We start from the raw sequence: 18,289 nt of genomic DNA on the forward strand, positions 1-18,289 counted from the left end.
GAGGTATCTTTCCCAGGAGCGTGGAGTGAGACAGGGCTGCTGCTTAAGCCCAATGTTATTTAACATCTACATCAATGAACTGGCGAGCAGTCTGGAGCGATCCGCAGCCCCTGGCCTCACCCTACACAACTCACAGATCAGATGCCTGCTGTATACAGACGATCTGGTTCTGCTGTCTCCCACTCAACATGCTTTACAGCAGAACCTGGACCTGCTAGAGCAAAACTGCCAGACCTGGGCCCTGACAGTCAATCTGAAGAAAACCAAAATTATGATCTTTCAGAAAAGATCCAGATCCCAGGGAACACATTCTTTCTGTTAATAAATATGTGTACTATTTGTAAGCAGTCCAGCTGCAATTGCTTTGGCAATACAAATGTATAATTTTTGTCATGCCAATAAAGCACTCTTAAATTGAAATTGAAAATCTAGAGAGTGAGAGAGGGTCACATCACAAACACATACCAGCTTCATATGATATCACTGTGTCTGTCTTTACATTTATTTTGAAAGATGAAGCTCGCGATTATGGTAAGGGGCGTTACATTTCCGACGAGTGCTTGCGGTGTTCGGCCAATCACAATGCACTGGGTCAGCTGGCCAATTAGAGCAGACTGCGCTTGTCAGAAGGAGGGACTTTGTAGAAAACGAAGCGTTTGAGAGAGGCGGGGCATAGAGGACCTACAATGTACAGTATTTGAAAAATAATGTGTTTTTTGAACATTAAAGCATGTCAACATATTCTGTTACACCAAATAATGATCTTTAAAAAAAGCATCATATGACCCCTTTAATCTCTTTCTCCCTAGTCTACAGAAATCTGAGGTTTAAATAAAGGATATAAAATTGTTTGGTTCCAAATATTAAAAAAAAAGGACACTTTACCTTTCAGAATAGGCCTATATGTAATCCTTTCTTGACAAACAAAAGGACATGTTGATCCACTGTATAATGGGTGGCTTTTCCACTTTCTTCCAGTACATAGCTATTTGACGCTTTGCTTGAAGTGTATATATATATATATATATATATGTCAATAAGTTTCTGAGTGCTGCTACTGTATACAATATAAACATATAAAGTATAAAAATATCTGGTTTTATTGGAAGATTTACAGATACCATCTTAAAAATAACTCTTTCAAATATAAAAGCTCTTTCCAAAACTTCTGCACCTGAGGACAATCCCAGTGCAAAAGTGTACCTTTATCACCTGAGCATTTAATGCAAGTGTCTGGGGTGTTTTGACTAATTTGGTTTAACCTTACTAGGGTAAAATATGTTCTCATAATCCAGTTGTACTCTATAAATTTGAGATTACTGTTTGTGATTGAGCTTTCACGCACACTTCTTACCATATGTCTAAAGAAATCTTTAAATCTTCTCTCCAGGAAATCAATTTGGATTCTGAAGTCTTTAAAATATGATTCTAACAATTTATAAAACATTGATATTAAACCTTTAGATTGGAGAGATTTTGATTTTCAAAAGGAGTCTTAATGGGTTTTGTAAGCTTGGTACCTTCACTCTTAAAAATAAAGGTGCTTAAAAGGTTCTTCACAGTGATACCATAGAAGAACACTTTTTGGTTCCACAAAGAACCATTCAGTCAAAGGTTCTTTAAAGAACCATCTCTTTCTTACCTTTTTATAATCTGAAGAATCTTCTTTCGCCACAAAGAACCTTTTGTTAAACAGAAAGGTTCTTCAGATGTTGAAGGTTCTTTCTGGAACCATTTAGACAAAAAGGTTCTTCTATGGCATCGTGAAGCACCTTTATTTTGAAGAGTGTATTGCCTAAAATATCTAGGTTTTGGTTTTGTTTGCGTGTGCAGACCGATCGTGTATGACATCAAAGTACCATACAGATGGTTATGCTTTCGAAACACTCTCAAGATACTTTGATGTCAAACACCGTAATATGTACGCGTAATTGCATCGCATTGACTGTTGATCCCACCTTCTCACACGCCATGATTGGTCCATTATGTACAATGCTTGCATGTTATTGGTCAAACTACTTTTCGATCATTACCTTCAGCAAGCATGAAAACAGGAAAACAAAACCAAAACAAATCCTGGCCAGGACGCGTCCTGGGAAAATGGCACGTATGGTCACCCTAGGCTAGACAAAATACTATTGGAGTACTAGCATGGTTCGGGCATACTTCATAGTACTGGCCATAACCTCTGGTTATTGTCTCAGCTTTAATTAAATTGTACGTAGTTATATTAACTATCGGGGGCTAGGTATATGGTACTAGCATAACATCTTATTATTGTTTGTGCTTTAACTAAGTTGTTACATGGGTAGGGGGCTAAACAGAACCACTATTTAAATAATGGTAAGCATGGGCTACCTATTAAATAGTTAGACATAACCTCTTACTAATGATCAGACTAGAGAGTTTGTGATCGTGGGGTACACGTACATCAGCCGGTGTGATACACCCTGAGCGACATAGATTCCTATAAAGTAAAGACTCAGAGTTAGAATAATCAAATGTCAGAAGAATAATAGTAATAATTAGAGACAGACAAACAACCATTTTGCCTTTCAACCTAAATTCGAGGTCATAATAAAATTGAGTCAGATTTGAAATTAACCTAAATTTAATAACTTTGCGCGCTGAAAAGTCCGAACATGCAGGAAACCTTCAGCCACCATCCTTCCTTGGGCCAATTGCGTGGACCTTACATGACTCTGTGATTTTGGAACAGTACATCTTTCTTCGCTCTGGCCGCATGCATTACACGCTCCTTGTCTCTGTAGTCCAAGAATTTCATCACTCTCGGTGTTGAGTTCTTGTCCGTAGCAGACCGTCACACATCCCCAATTCTGTGTGCTCTCTCTATGACCAGGGGCTTTCGCAGTGGTTCCATGTCCAATGCCTCAGTTAACCAGCTTTCTAATGGCGCTTTTCCACTGCGTGGCACGACTCTGCTCGGCTCGGCATGGCTCGGTTTGCGTTTCCACTGCAGTTCAGTACCGTAAGAATGCACATGCGTCACTGCCCTCGGATTTTTCTGGTAAACCTAACAGCCTTAAGGCTTGTTCACACCGGGACGAATATCGCGCGCGATTATCGTCAATGTTTAACGCCTCATGACTAAACAAAGGGCGCCTGCTTCAAGTCCGATACGATTTCAGTTTTTTTCTGCTTCTGCTTTGCTGGTTTAGGCGACATCTTGAACAACTTTCATTTAGAAAACAAACTATGGATGATGCTTAAATAAAAAGAGGATAACATTTAAGAAATCTCTATACAAATTACAGCGGAGCTAACTCGTGCGTCTCTTCAGAAGAGCGCCATAACCGGAAGTCTCATTTCTCTTAAGTTTTTACACTTAAAATTGAATGTTATTTTTGATTAATTGCAGTTATTCCACACACACACACACAGTACCAGAACAACAAAACCTTTATAGAGGCTTGTATTCTCCAACAAATGAATTCCTGCTCAACTGGCTAATTTCAAACTCAGTATTGGGTAATTCTGTCAAACCCACATTTCAGAAAATTCCCCAGCTAAAATGTTTTATTTTTTTCTTGAAGATTTTTTTTACAGAGATTGGTAGGTATATCAGCAAAAGCTGCTGACTTTAATCTTTGTTGCATTACATGCCAATAGGGACAGTTCAAAATTGGGGAAAAAGTACTTTTTAGTTTTTTTTAGAATTCCTGCTCAACTGGCTAATTTCAAACTCAGTATTGGGTAATTCTGTCAAACCCACATTTCAGAAAATTCCCCAGCTAAAATGTTTTATTTTTTTCTTGAAGATTTTTTTACAGAGATTGGTAGGTATATCAGCAAAAGCTGCTGACTTTAATCTTTGTTGCATTACATGCCAATAGGGACAGTTCAAAATTGGGGAAAAAGTACTTTTTAGTTTTTTTTTAAAAAGTGGCTGTAACTCAAGAAGTATTAAAGATATCTTAATATCCTTTTAGATTTTGGTTCTTAACAAACCATTCTTTTGATATTCCTATTTTTAATGCCCTATATGTTTCATTTTCAGATATATGGGGATTTCAGTGTGACCCAATGAGTAATTTAAAATTAAAATAAAATTATACACCTCTTCAGTGGTCAAAAACCAAATGTGCGTCTTTTTTTTCTTTTAAAGAGGAATGGCTGAAGAACAAACAATGCTGAAGCTAGAAATGCATGATATTAAACCAAATTCAAAAGAGCATTATTTATTTATACCTTAAAATCTCTGTTGTTAGTTGCACAATAGAAATGCTACATATAAAACAAAAACATACAATCTAAACATGAAATATACAGTATGGATACTTGAGTATATTCTACTTCCCTTTATCTACCCATGCAAAAAAATTACACCTGGCCTGAGGATTGGAGGCATGGCCTTGAGGACGGGCGCATACAAAAAACTGCCGGCCTAAATTAGGTCCTGCTTTTTTCACAGTCCGTAAGACACAGGGCTCATTGTGTGATTTACACAGTGGCGGCTGAGGAGGCCCATGCAAAACCGCTTTCCAAAAACCAGCGCATGGCCCCTTCTTACAGTCCTTTGACTTGTCTATGGATGTCAATTCTCCTTCCACTTCATCCTGATTTTCAGTCTCCATCTCCGTTACCATGGAAAGACTGGTCTCCGTTTGCACATCGCCAGGGCAGCTTCTCGTGTCACTCTCACTACCTGGGCTATCCTGAGAGGATTCTGTCAGTTTCAGGCTCAAGTTTCCACTGGAAGGGATTAATGGTGTTTGTTTAGGCTTAAAGAAAGCTAAAAGACTTCCTTTAGCATTGCTTTCAGTTTTCATCTGCTTGCTTCTTTTGGCTTTGTGTGCATTTGTGTCTTTTTCTCTACATGTAGGTCTCTTCTTTGCAACACTGTTCCCCTGTACTACAGGATTCAGGTTTTCCAGAATTTCCCCAGTATCCTGTGATCCAGGTAGACTCTCTTCAGAGTCTTTAGAAACCCTGTCTTTCTCTGAAACTTTGACAAAGAAACGTGAAAGTTTCTGCTGTCTGCCAGTGAACTCTGGCATGTGACGTGTGCACAAGGGTGGGAACTTTGGACTAGACTGGAGGGTACAGCTGAGCTGCGCCCATACAGGACAATGATCGGATCCCTCCACCTCCGGCATAATGTCCACGCCAATAAAGGCTGACTTGACCAGACAGCAGTTGGCAAAGATGTAGTCGATACGTGTGCCATAGTTGGTCTGCCTGGCACCAGTAAGTGTGGACCAGCACGTGAAGGCGTTGGAGCGCTTTGGGTGGAAATGGCGGAATGAGTCAGCAAACTTGCCACCAGAGGCAGATTTCTGGGAGATTTCTTTAAGTTCATCTTCAGTATTTCCATTTTTGGTATTTTCTGCTGTTCCAAAAAGGAAATGATTCAGCCACTTCCTCCCAGGATTATCTTCAAAGTTATCCTAAATGACACAACAGTAATAAGAACAGATATGTGCTAGTATGTGTGTAACTTATGCGATAAAACAATAAATATACCCTTTCCATGTAAATTTGAGCTTTTGTCCTATCCAGTCGCAAGACATTTGCTTGGTTACCTAGTTTCTATTTAAACAGTGTTACATTGGGTGACTCTGCCCACAATGAAATCTCATTGGTCCATTGGAAATACTGTTCCATTATTATGTAGAGTGAGACAGCTGGGTTCTGATTTTCTCCATATATGGAACTGAATTTTAATGATACCTTTATAAACCGTTACAGACAGACCCACTATGTACTACAAGGTTGTTAATCAGTGGTGTATGCTTTTGTTGATGCTATCAGACCGCATTGTTTCTTATTATTTTTTTTAATGTTTGTGTTTAACAGTGGAATTCCTGGTGAAAAACTACATTACCCATGATTCTGTAATCTCCACCAATCAGAGAACTGAAACAAACAAATCACAGCCAAAGAATTCTTATCTACATCGAATCAACCAATTTCCTCCATCTTTTTTAATTTATGTAATCCGTAATGCTTCTTGGGATTGTAGTTCTTTTCCTCATTAAAGATGTACAGTACATTGAGCACCTTTTTTCTTTTGATCCGATTTTCAAATACATTTTTGCTTCAAATCAAAATTTGTAACATCTTGATTTATCTCATAGCTGGTTAGCTTGGTTCATGGCTTATAACTCTAAAGGGTTTTAAGACTTTTTAAAATCTTTATGGAAAAAAAGAATGGGAAAAATACTTTCGCAACCAGCATCACTAAAAAGGTGGGCACTGCTGCACTTTATTAATCAGCACACATACATACATACATACATAACTACATTACCCATGATTCTGTAATCTCCACCAATCAGAGAACTGAAACAAACAAATCACAGCCAAAGAATTCTTATCTACATCGAATCAACCAATTTCCTCCATCTTTTTTAATTTATGTAATCCGTAATGCTTCTTGGGATTGTAGTTCTTTTCCTCATTAAAGATGTACAGTACATTGAGCACCTTTTTTCTTTTGATCCGATTTTCAAATACATTTTTGCTTCAAATCAAAATTTGTAACATCTTGATTTATCTCATAGCTGGTTAGCTTGGTTCATGGCTTATAACTCTAAAGGGTTTTAAGACTTTTTAAAATCTTTATGGAAAAAAAGAATGGGAAAAATACTGCACTTTATTAATCAGCACACATACATGCATACATACATTATATATATATATATATGTGTGTGTGTGTGTGTGTGTTTGTGACTGTGCTGCATTGTACAATGCATTTTTGCTTTTACTGTGGACTTTTATTACTTGTCACAACTAGTCAGGACAACTGGTGTTAACGGAAATCTTGAAATAATGATGGAGGAACATGTTAAAGGACTTACCACATCATCTGGGTCACAGTGGTCTATGGGTTGATGAGAAGTGTTTACATCTCCCAATACAATCACGTGACTGAAGAGTGGCAGAGGAATGTGTTAATCAAAACAAACAGACATCTTAGATCTTAAAAAAACTATTATAATACATATAGGATCAGTGTATTAAACTATTTTTCTTTTCCTTCTATCCTCTATCCTTTCTTTTTTGAAAACCAAAATATGGTCACACTGTTAAAGTAACACAAAGAGACAAACTGGTCTTTTTAACAATATATCAGGGAATAAAACAGCACTTTGTGTATGTGTGCATGAACAGATGATGGTTTTATCGCTCTCTCACCTCCCTGAGCTCAAGATGGTTTCAGCTCTACATTGGAGGAGCCGGTAAAATTGGAGCTTGTACTGTTTTCTCTCAGGTTTGTCTGGGTCAGCTCGGGGACAATAAACATTGATAACGGTCAGCTTCTGTGGTCCATCTGTGCCACTGAGAATAAAAAAAAAAAAAATATGTGAAAACAATTTAAAGGGATAGTTCACCTTCAGTTGCTGGTCCCCATTGACTTCCATAGTATGGGAAAAAACACTATGCGAGTCAATGTGGACCAGCAACCAAAGGTGAGCTATCCCTTTCACAACATGTTAGGCTAAAGCTACTAAATGTCCAAAAGTTAAGATCCTTAAACTTACATTAAGTAATGCTGAGTGATGACAGCTCTTCCTTCGTTGTCTAGCGCCAGAAGCTCCTCGCTGGACAATTCAACCTGGTCTCCATAGCAACCAACAGCCTCTCCCTGATTGGCCAGCAGACCTGTCAATCCTTCCTCGGCCAGGAATGGAGTAGCGCTATCCTTACAGTAGGTCGCAACACCTGGTCAGGGAGAAAATCAGGTTGTTCATAGTTCATACTCATAGCTGAACAGCACAGACAGTGGTTGTAAAGACAAGGCTACATTTATTAAAAATAAATAAAAATATGGACATGAATCCGGTGTTGAAAACATTGCAGTTTTTATTTAAAGTCCCTTTGCACACTTTAAATTTACTGTCGTTTAATGGTTCTGTAGGTTGCTGTAAGTTACCCGAGTATCCACTTCGTCCTCGGCTAAAACTAAAGTATGAATTGTAGCCATCAACAATTGCGGTCTTCTCATCCAACAGGTCACCTAAAAAAAAATTATGCTGATGTTAAAGTTATTAAATGGTTAAAAATAGGGCTCATGTGCTTTATCACCCGTTCAAAGTCCCGCGTTTCTTTAAAACACTTACGGGTAACTTTAGTCTCTTGAACGCAGATTATTTCGGCATCGAAGGAATCCAGAGTTGTCTTGATGCCATTTTTAAACGTTCGTATGCCATTTATGTTCCATGTTACAATTTTCATGTTTATCTGTCAAACAGCGTCGGACGACTCAAGCTGAATGCATGTTAAGTACTGACCTTATTTTTGTCCGTCTCAAAGATTTTCAAAATAAAAGTCTTTACACCTGCGTTTATTCAAAATACTACTGGTCTAAATTAGGGATGGGAAAATTCCGCGATTCGCTCGGTGCATCGGTTTAAAAAGTGTGCATCGGCTACAAGTTGTCATTTATATCGCGACGCATCGTTTCTAACATAGTTCCATCGGTAAAAAACGATTTATTTATATATAATTACTAGTGGGTGCGCTATACTTTTATTATTTAGAAAGTGACCAATATTTTATAAGTAGATTGAGTTCTCCTCTCTAAACTGTTTCTCACGCGTGAATAAGACGCAACACCACGGAGACTCGAGGAAAAACTGGGATTAAAGTCCAAAACCTGACAAGAAATAACCTAACAAATCAATAGGGGCTAAAGCGGTTCCACTAACGACTAATTCAATTCACATTCCCTCACTAATTTGTGCACGCTTATTCTTCAGCAGACCATAATGTCGATCATGGATCAAATCGATCCACCATGACAAACAGCGAATATATCTGTGCCGTTTAATGTATTTGACACGTTGTGTTTTCCTCAGTGCATAACTGACATGTCACAGGTATATTTTTCATCTGTAAATGTTAGAAAGTCATGCAAACTTATGCATTTTGCTGTCATGAGTGGGCGAGGCTGACGCGCGCATGCGCACTAAACAGACTGAGCGCAATCGAATAGGAGTAAAATATACATTTAGCTAAAAAAAATGTTTTTTGACATTAAATGTGTTTTTTGTAGAATTTTAAACCTACATATAAAGTGTATTTTTATGATAGCAGTAACTGTAAGTGGACTATTGTAATAGGTAAATCAAGCCTAAATCAAATAGGCTACTGATACTAAGCTCAAATTTTTTAACAAAACAAAAGTTAATGTGTGTTTCTTATAGCAGTTCAAATGTAGTCATTTTCTTTATTATTTGTTTCCATTTTTAAGTCAGGGATTTTACCTTTTAATTTAGTTATTTTAATGCTTTAAAGAGCAATTTTAGATTGTAATGTTCTGATGTTCTGCTATCTGTTCTGCAAACTATAAACGGTACAGCTGTCATAAAACCAGAGAGAAAGGCTGCATGGCTAGAAACTGTCAAATAATAGTATGTGAGACAGTGGTAATATCATTGTGTTCCTGTTGGCCAGTAGAGGAGCTTAATTTAGCCTGACAGTTAGCCTGCTTTAGACCAGGTTAGTTTCCCAGCATAAGTTGCCACAGTGATTAAGCTTGATCTAGGCCTATGTTAAATTTGCTTTATGGAACCAAATCATTTGACAATGAGTCAGATAACTGAAATAAGCCTGGCTTATTTGGTTAACTTGTTTTATGAAACAGGCCTCGAGGCATTAAAAGTGATCATATTTTCTCCATTGCATCGTATTGCATCGAATCGCATTGTGTTGAATCAAATCGAATCGAAAACGGATCGCACTGCATCGCAACAGGGGTGAATCGCATCGCATTGGTAGCTGCTTCATATCTTTAATGTATCGTATCATTGGCTATGCATCGAGATGTGTATCGTATCGGCCTGAGTCATGAGATGCACATCCCTAGTCTAAATATTAGACGGCTATGGCCCTGTAACTAACCAGTGTGTAGTTTTCCACAATTTAGTGAAGTTTAAAATAATAATAATAATAATAATAATAATAACCTTTTAATTTCTTTTATCTTTTATATATATATATTTAAAGATATATATATTTTTAAATTTTTTGGGGTACAAAACCACTTTTAAAAGAAACAGACATAAAGAAGCCACAAGTATATTTGATCACCACAATATATTCATGCAGAAATTTTAAAATATAAAGTTTTTTTTATTAGTGTTACATCTCACCTATTCTTTCTAATGTCTGATGTTTCTCAAACTCTTTCAGATCAATTTAAATACCTTTCAAATTAATTACATTTCATGTTTTTTCTAAGATGTAAGCTTTAATTGATTACCAACAAATTCAATCAAGGCAGAACAATTGTATGTGTAGATTTCACAATAAGTTAATAAAAATACCATTTAATATTACAAAACAAAATTTGTTAAATGTTTTATTATTTAGTGTTTTATTTATATAAAAAAAGGTCACTTCATGGTGCCTATTTATTTTAACTAAATAGTATCTCATATAGTATGTCTCTGCTCATGTTTTCTTAAATATCTCACTGCAAGGATATAAGCATTTTTAAGATACAGAAGAGATTAAATCATACAAGAAAACATACAGCATATTTAGTAGCTGAAGCCCTGTTTTGGCCCCAGTATAAATCAAATGTAAACATGTTTACGCAGATTCAAAATAATTAGCATCCAAAAAAAAAAAAAAAATAGTCTAGGGAATTTATGTACTGCACTGCAGACAAACACACATACATACCAACATCTACAACCAAATTCTGTTATCAGTCTTGATCTGAGTGTTTACTGAAGGGAAGGGTTTGTACTTGTTCAGTTAAGTCAAGGATGACAAGAAGACTTTTCCATGCACACCAGGACAACATATACCAAACTGCCTCTTATCTAAGACTCTAAGTGCAAGGATTTTACTACTCAACTGAAGAAATTTAGGACATTTCTGATCAAGACAGGTACAGTACACACCCTTCATAAAACCGTAATCTAATTTTATAAACTCAATCATCTATACAAACTAATCTGAGCCAAAAAGTTCGATTAGATTTATTCTGTTCATGTTCAAAATGCTATTTTAAAACATTGGCTTATTGAATGTTCATATTGCGTGTATATTTTTTTCTACATAAACCTGTGACCAGATGTTTGTTACTGAGTGAATACAAGTGAACTTGGAGTGAATATTTATTATGGAGTGGACAGTGGCATATTAGTGGATTGATATTTTCTTGAGAATGAGACATTCTAGATTTAGAGAAATGTTTAGACAGAAAAAAAAACCAAACAGCTGATTTATTTTTCTTTTAGAATGGAGGTAAAGGTGTATGTTGAAGGAGTCCACCGCATAGTTTGTGGAGTCACTGAGAAAACAACATGTCAGGAGGTGGTCATCGCTTTAGCACAGGCACTTGGTAAGTAAATGTCTGGGCCAACATCTCAGAGTTAATTATTTCATAAAACAACATCTAAGTAACCATAAATCGACTGTCAAAAACATGAACATGAAGAAAACATACAATTAGTCTGCAGGCATTTGCTGGAAATACTGAATATTTTTAAGGGCAAATGCTCTTAAAGGCCTTAAAGGGTTAGTTCACCCCAAAATAAAAACTCTGTCATGATTTAGTCAACCTCATGTTGTCCCAAACATGTACAACTTTTTTTTTTATTCTGTGGAACATATCAGAAGATATTTTGAAAAATGTCTTAGTGTTTTTTGTCCGAACAATGAAAGTCAAAGTTGTTTTGGAGCACACTGACTTCCATTATATGGACAAAAACAGTTAATATCAAAATATCTTTGTGTTCCACAGAGGAAAAGTCATACAATTTTGGAATGAAATAAGGGTGAGTAAAACTGTTATAGTTAATGTTCTGATTAAAAAACAATGTTCTGACTCTCCAAACAGCCAAATTCCAGACAATATTCAAGAAATAGCTTGTTCTAGCTTGTACTATTCTGGACAATGTTTGAAACAATGTATTCCTAACACTTCTTGTGTTATTGCCACCTTAAGATGAATTGCTTCATCATTTGCAAGTCGCTTTGGATAAAAGCGTCTGCATTTGTCACAAAAATATCACTTTTAATATTGTTCTCACTCTTAGGTCGCACTGGTCGATACACTCTAAGAGAAAAATTCAAAGAATATGAACGTAATGTGACTCCAGATGAACGTCTCTTGGAGGCCTTGGAGAAATATGGTGAGCAAGCTAAGGAGGTGCAGCTCACTTTGAAGCATATTGGTCCATCCCATGGGGAAGAAACAAACCAGCCCAAAGCCCAAATGAGGCGAGCAGAGGGGACAGGGAGAGCACGGAGAGGCAGTGGGGCAATCGCCCAACACCGCCAGAGCCTCCCATCGCTATCACGCCTCTGCCTCCACTCTGAGCCACCGCCCGAGGAACCAAAGAGACCCAAGCGGAAGTCGCTAACACTAATGGAGGAAGCATGGGGTTGGCTGGAAAACTTGGGCAGAGGCGGGAAACAGCAATCAGGACGAGATAAGGGGAAAGACAAGGAGGGCAAAAAAGGAAATGGGCACTCAGATAACACATCTCTGAAACCAACCAAATATTCCCTGGCTTCTGGAACACCACAGGCAAGAGACAAAAAAGACAAAAATAGAGTTGTGCCACATCAGCCTTTGATCAGTTGCCTTGGGAACCGTGGGAGATGCGCTGATGAGAGTGCTGTATGTGAGAGACGAGAGGAAGAGGAACAGAAAGGGACAGAGGAAGACCTGAAAACCTTAAATCCAGTGGTTCCTCTGGTCCAAACAAGCCATCAAGAGACTGAGAGTGAGGAGATTGTAGAGTTAAGAAGACTAGTTGTCCAACAACAGGCTAGTCTACAAGAACTAAAGCTCAAAATCGAGTCAACAGACCAGTTGATCCTTGAGCTTGAGCAGCAGCAAGCTACCAGGGATTTTTCCGAGGAGCTATCGGAAGAAGAGGAACAGCTCAAGTTCTGGCTGAATGAACTCAAGGCGGAGGAAGTCTTTGAGAGAGACCTTCAGAGGCAGTTCTTTTGGATAAAAGAGGAAGCTGCTGAGTGCAAAGCTAAACTGGAAGAGTACAAACAGAAACTGCAAGCGATGGACTTGAGAAACTCCCAGCAGCAAACAGAACATGAAAACATCCCCGGAGAGAATATCCAAGCAGATACGCCAAAACCTGCCCAAAAATCTGTCAAACAAATACAGATCTCAGCAGACGGATCACATGGAGATGGTGGAACAAAAAGGGTGGTCACAATGCTGGAGTCCAAACTCCCATATGTGCTTGTTTCAGCAAATCAGATATCAAATCCTCCTCTAAGCGGACCAGAAGATCTGAGGGCATGGTGGACACGATGGTCTCAGAGCCAGAATCCAACATCAGTGACAAAACCCAAGATAGTGCACCGCTCTGAAATCACCGTACAGTTGGGAAGCACCAGAGTTTAAGCACTCTGAAACTTCTAAACCCCCTATCTTTTAGGTTTCATCATGGATACCTTATTTGTGTTTTAATGTCACGAAAGTGTGCAAAGGCATGAAGATGATGTTTAAAGGTTCAGTACAATGCTTTGCTGATGAAAAATTAAACATAATACACCTTCCATTCTCATAAAATGTTTATTTCAATTGTTTCATTCAAGACCATTAACAAAAGTATATAGGAGAACCTTAAGGTTCAACACAAACCCAGGGTGCGCCAGAGAATACTCAAGACAGAAATAGCTCCATGTCATAAGCACTGCAAATAGCCTCTATCCATGTAATCCATTTTCTTTGCATGTTTTTAAATTTTGCTCATTACACTTCCCATGTTCTACACACATTTGCTCATTTTATTCTATTCCGGTTTTCAAAAAGTCCACCCAAGTAAAAGCATACATTACCGAGTATATTTAAACCCCCAGGAGGGGGGGGGGGGAGGCACCCTTATATTTTGGTGGCTGTTCAGGGATAGAGACACCAATTTTTCTCTTTTAATTTTTTTGTTTGTTTTTAGGCACCTTTTTCTTTATTCATTTCTTCATTAGCAGACAAGTAGACCTCAAAAGAAAAAAAAATTTAATTACATGTGCAAAGAAAGAAAGCTATATATATATAAAAAAAAAAAAAAAAAAAAAAAGGACTGCAGGTTACAAGATGCCATTAGGAATTCTGCACTTGCCCATAAACAGCTTGAGCTTGTGAAATTAGGACAGGAATAATAAAAAAAGGTTCCATTTAAAAAAAAAAAATATATATATTTTTGAAAATCAAAAATTGTTATTTATACATCAAAAACCATACACAAGCGGGTTCTGAGCGCAGAGAAAATGTATTACGTTTTCAGATCCATGTTAAAACCTATGGAATTGGTATGGAAAACGTGAGAGAAAAGAACCTCAAAGTCATTATTTTTCTCAGCAGAAAGAGCCTAGCAATATCTCGACTTCACCTGGGTGAAAAACTCAACATGGGAAGAATTCAAGTGATACAGGAAGAATAAAGTATATATAAAGGAAGTCAAAATACAGACAGGCAAAGCTACTCTAAAACAATAACTCGCTCACACAGCAGCAGGTGCAGAATTCCTGGCATTTCAATTTAAGCAGAAACGAGAAACAGGTCAAACAGTGCCCACATCCCAATCTAAAGATGTGAGAACTACAAAACCCTTTCCCCTCATATCCTCTGCATAACCTTGCAAGTTTACTTTTTCCAAACGTGATGCATACCATACACGCTCATACAACACGAGGGGTTTTGCTCAAATTACAACCACACAAAAATGTCACACATACAATGAAGACAATGAGATGAGAATTTTTTTTTTGCAAGGGATCCTGACACGAAGGGAATTGTGTGTGCTAATTTTCAAGTCTTGATTTGTCGGTTACTCTGTGAATTGTGTTTATGGGTGAGAGAGATAAAATGAGAGCGAAAGAGACAGACACACACAAATCCCTTCCTCTGCCCTCTGTCGGATTGCTTTTGCTCAAGGTGTTTCTTCCATAGTGAGGAGGAGGAGGAGGAAGAAGAAGACAGGGGTGAACAGTACTCAGTCAGTAACACCAGGTTGGTGGGATTTCCTCTCTACATTGAAGCCCTGTAGGAACAAAACAGGTCAATATCAAAATGTGTCAATTGTTTTAGGCAAGTTTCATGTCAAAGTATTCTAGACTGCAGTTTTAGAAACAAGAATCCTTTTTTTTTTTTTTACTTATATTTTTTAAAAACCTGCAAAAAGTCAGTTTTTGATTTGGACTCAAGAATCAAGAAATGGTAAACAGAAATGCAGTTTATTTATACCTTTGAATTGTCTGGGCCACGAGGCTGTCTTATAATGACAAGACGGGGGGCGTTGGTGTCATCAAGAGTGATGCTCTTCAAGCGATTGACCAGTCGGTCAGGACGAGGTGTTGCTACTGGTTTTGGACCCTCACTGTGTAAAAAAAAGAAAGAAAAGATACTCCCCCCCCAAAAATAGATATATAATTCTGGTTAGATTCATTAAAAAGCCAATATAAACAAAATATTTAACAGCTCATTTTTTTAAATATTACACGTGACTCAGATTCACACCTAACAGTCTTACCTGACTCTGCGAACATTGCAGGCACTGCATTTGCCTGTGCGTTGGTTCAGGATAACTGAAAACTCCACTTCATCTCCGGCCTGGAGCTCCAGACCATCCTGAACCTCCTTGACATGGAAAAACAGCTTCTTGCTCTCTCCAACTTCGTATGTGATGAAACCAAACTGGGGGGGAAAAAACAATACTTTTAGCCAGTGTCTTAATTTAAAAACTATTTAATCACTTTCTTGCATTATTAAGTTTACCTGATCTTTGACACACTCCACCAGGGCTCTACGCTGAGGCACAATGTTGCAGGCCATCTTTTGTCCTGTCTGGGCCACTGTACACAACTGAAACTTCACCATCTCACCCTTTTGCAGACAGTCACCTTTATTGGCCATACCAACGATGCCGAACGGATAACTCTGACCCTTACTGGCTCCTGGTGAAGTGTTTGAGCAAAGAACAGTAATTAATTACAAATGAGTGGAGTTCATTGTTTCTAACACATTTATAAAATACTCTAGATGGATTTAAAAGGACCACACACGAAAAAAAAAAAATAGCTCGTCACTCACCTTCCTCTGTGATCTCAATAAGGCCTTGATAATCAGTCTGAGAGGGGTCCACACTGCGCAAGGGCCGAACCACTTTCCCCAGGAACATGGTATTACTCACATCCTCTTCTACTCCATTCACTGACACACAGAGTTGTGTTATTTGCGTGAACCAATTATTAATGTATTAATGCCAAACCACTAAAAAGTCTCTGCAACATACCAGCTGCAACTTTGGTGACCTTCTCAGCACTGATTTTGTTTCCTTTGCCCTTGGAGAGAGTGTACTCCACTGTATCCCCCAGGTCCATGTTATCTACATCCCCACATACCTCACTGCACACAAATCAGAGTAAACAATGACAAAAAAAAAAAACCTTCAAGGAGTCAAAACCTTCTAGGAGAAACTTTTATTACCTGTAGTGGAAGAAAATCTCCTGATCATGATTGGCTGTTTCTATGAAGCCAAAGTTATCCTTCAGTGTTGCTATGTATCCCAGAAGCCTCTTGGTGCCAACAGCACGATTAAGGATCCTGACTGACACGGCGCTTTGCTGTCCGGTGCGTTTCACCTCACTGATGGAGAACTCCACCTAGTGGAGACATGGGGTGGAGACATAATGTTTTATACATTAAAACAAATTATCAGGTTGAAAAACTACCCTATTAATCCAAGGATAAATTCAGTAAGCACAAGTAACACTGAACCACAGTGCCTGTCTAATGTACCTTGTCTCCAAGCTGTGGGTAAGCGCCTCCCTCCAGGTCTTTAAAATAGTAGGGAAGAGTGCTCTTCACTCCACTGGCTTCATACACAATCTCGCCTTCCTCTGCATCCTGGGGACAACACAAATACACACATTCACATAAGAACCAACAACATTTACCAATATATCCAGAACTGAGGTGCACTCAGTAGACTGTTATACTGTAGACTTATGAGATGGACAGTCAGGCTGTATGTCATTTTAAACTTTTTTTGAAAATGAAAATACTACCGAATGCACCTTCAAGATTAAGTACAGAAATTATTCTTAAAACATTTTATTTTTTAAATAAGTTTCAGTGCTGAAGGCCAGTTTCATCAGACTGCAGACACATGAGGACCATGTAAACAAGATTAGGTCTCTGGATATCAGCTGCCATAAATTGTATAAAATCCTAGCTTTGCCTTTGCCAAAGCATGGGGAAAATAAAGTAGGAGTAAATATAAAAAAATAATAAAATAAATAAAAAAAACTAAAATCTAATGCTTCACAATATTTAGCCATCATGCACTTACACAAGGGGTAAAACTGCTCCCATACAGTTTGTCAGTTACGGTTTGGTACACATTTGTCCCATGGTTGAAAATGTTTATGAACTGTGCGGTTTACATTAAAAAAATTAATTGCATGAGTGACAGAAACTGAACCGTTATACCCCTCACACAAGAATGCACACACTGAGTGGCACAGCTTGGTTGAGTTGGTTATGAGGTTAACATGTCTGTATGATTTAAAGCTATTAAATCTAAGCTCATGCCAACGGGCCTCATAACCAAACAAACAGTCATGGGCAAACTTTTCCCTAAAAAAAAAAAAAAAAGGAGAAATACGGAGGATTAGACACATCCGTGCCTAATTTTAACCAGTCAAAAAAAATTTGAATTGAAGGTGAATCAAATAAAAAAAAACTTTTACTTTACTACTCAAAATAGTAGTATATCTTGTTATCAGAACATACATTTCTAACAGCATCACTGAACTGTCTACACTGTGGAGGAGAGGCAGCATGCAGAAAACAGCAGCCTACCTTGTCTTTTTTCTAATGAAGACGAGCATGGTTAAAATAAAAATACAAATAAAACAAAACAGAATAGAAGGTCAGACAAAAGATAGTAGCATTTTATAGCACTTCAAAGCCTTCTATTGTTTTTGTGCTTGTGCCAATTCAGAGATGAGCAGATACAGGATACAAAAGTTTGGAAAGCAAAATTAAAAATAGAAATACTGAGCAACTAAATTCCTCCATTTTTAAACGCCCTCTTCATAATTATGACTGATGGTTCTACACCAAGTCTCCACAGATAGGGCTGGGTATCGTTCAAAAATTTTCAATACCGATACCTTGACTTCGATACCAGTTCCTGAACGATACTTTTTTCGATACCAATTTTATGAAATCAATTTTAACAAGATTACATAAAAAAAAAACAAAAAAAAACTTGTTTTATTTTTCAGCTTGTTGATATTTATACAAACTCAAAGACTCATCTCCTGAGCCACT

The 18,289-nt window shown here is 37.7% G+C and overlaps 3 protein-coding genes across 8 annotated transcripts in view; 1 reads left to right on the plus strand and 2 right to left on the minus strand.

The window, feature by feature from the left end:
- Positions 1-3,902: 3,902 nt before the first annotated feature.
- On the minus strand, positions 3,903-8,398 carry LOC107549375 (DNA-(apurinic or apyrimidinic site) lyase 2-like). The gene is made up of 6 exons (XM_016230435.1): positions 8,085-8,398; positions 7,898-7,981; positions 7,506-7,686; positions 7,159-7,302; positions 6,822-6,891; positions 3,903-5,408 (listed from the first exon to the last, which is right to left on the minus strand). Exons 1-6 carry the CDS (start codon positions 8,197-8,199, stop codon positions 4,311-4,313), a joined length of 1,692 nt encoding a protein of 563 aa, XP_016085921.1. The 5' UTR covers positions 8,200-8,398; the 3' UTR covers positions 3,903-4,310.
- Positions 8,399-11,217: 2,819 nt separating this feature from the next.
- On the plus strand, positions 11,218-14,120 carry LOC107549421 (ras association domain-containing protein 8-like). Its single transcript, XM_016230492.1, has 2 exons — positions 11,218-11,320; positions 12,018-14,120. The coding sequence occupies exons 1-2, from the start codon at positions 11,218-11,220 to the stop codon at positions 13,355-13,357; spliced, it is 1,443 nt and encodes a 480-aa protein (XP_016085978.1). The 3' UTR covers positions 13,358-14,120.
- LOC107549382 (cold shock domain-containing protein E1-like) overlaps positions 13,513-18,289 on the minus strand; it is a 22,502-nt gene continuing 17,725 nt past the window's right edge. For all 6 annotated transcript variants that reach the window (XM_016230486.1, XM_016230469.1, XM_016230462.1 and 3 more), the window contains 8 exons: positions 16,751-16,858; positions 16,439-16,614; positions 16,245-16,357; positions 16,043-16,162; positions 15,728-15,906; positions 15,483-15,646; positions 15,197-15,329; positions 13,513-14,993 (listed from right to left, as the gene is read on the minus strand). In XM_016230486.1, coding sequence (XP_016085972.1) covers positions 14,946-14,993; positions 15,197-15,329; positions 15,483-15,646; positions 15,728-15,906; positions 16,043-16,162; positions 16,245-16,357; positions 16,439-16,614; positions 16,751-16,858 — 1,041 coding nt within the window. In that variant the 3' untranslated portion in view covers positions 13,513-14,945. The remainder of the gene's footprint in view (positions 14,994-15,196; positions 15,330-15,482; positions 15,647-15,727; positions 15,907-16,042; positions 16,163-16,244; positions 16,358-16,438; positions 16,615-16,750; positions 16,859-18,289) is intronic.

The sequence above is a fragment of the Sinocyclocheilus grahami genome, unplaced genomic scaffold, assembly GCF_001515645.1.
Source record: "Sinocyclocheilus grahami isolate Dianchi unplaced genomic scaffold, SAMN03320097.WGS_v1.1 scaffold16.1, whole genome shotgun sequence".
In the NCBI taxonomy this organism is placed as follows: domain Eukaryota; kingdom Metazoa; phylum Chordata; class Actinopteri; order Cypriniformes; family Cyprinidae; genus Sinocyclocheilus; species Sinocyclocheilus grahami.

Coding starts and splice junctions, on each gene's coding strand:
- LOC107549375 (XM_016230435.1), bottom strand. CDS start 8,199: ATGAAAATTGTAACATGGAACATAAATGGCATACGAACGTTTAAAAAT. Junction 7,982..8,084: donor TCAAGAGACTAAAGTTACCC/GTAAGTGTTTTA, acceptor ATTTTTTTTTAG/GTGACCTGTTGGATGAGAAG. Junction 5,409..6,821: donor ACTGTGACCCAGATGATGTG/GTAAGTCCTTTA, acceptor TGTGTCATTTAG/GATAACTTTGAAGATAATCC.
- LOC107549421 (XM_016230492.1), top strand. CDS start 11,218: ATGGAGGTAAAGGTGTATGTTGAAGGAGTCCACCGCATAGTTTGTGGA. Junction 11,321..12,017: donor CGCTTTAGCACAGGCACTTG/GTAAGTAAATGT, acceptor TCTCACTCTTAG/GTCGCACTGGTCGATACACT.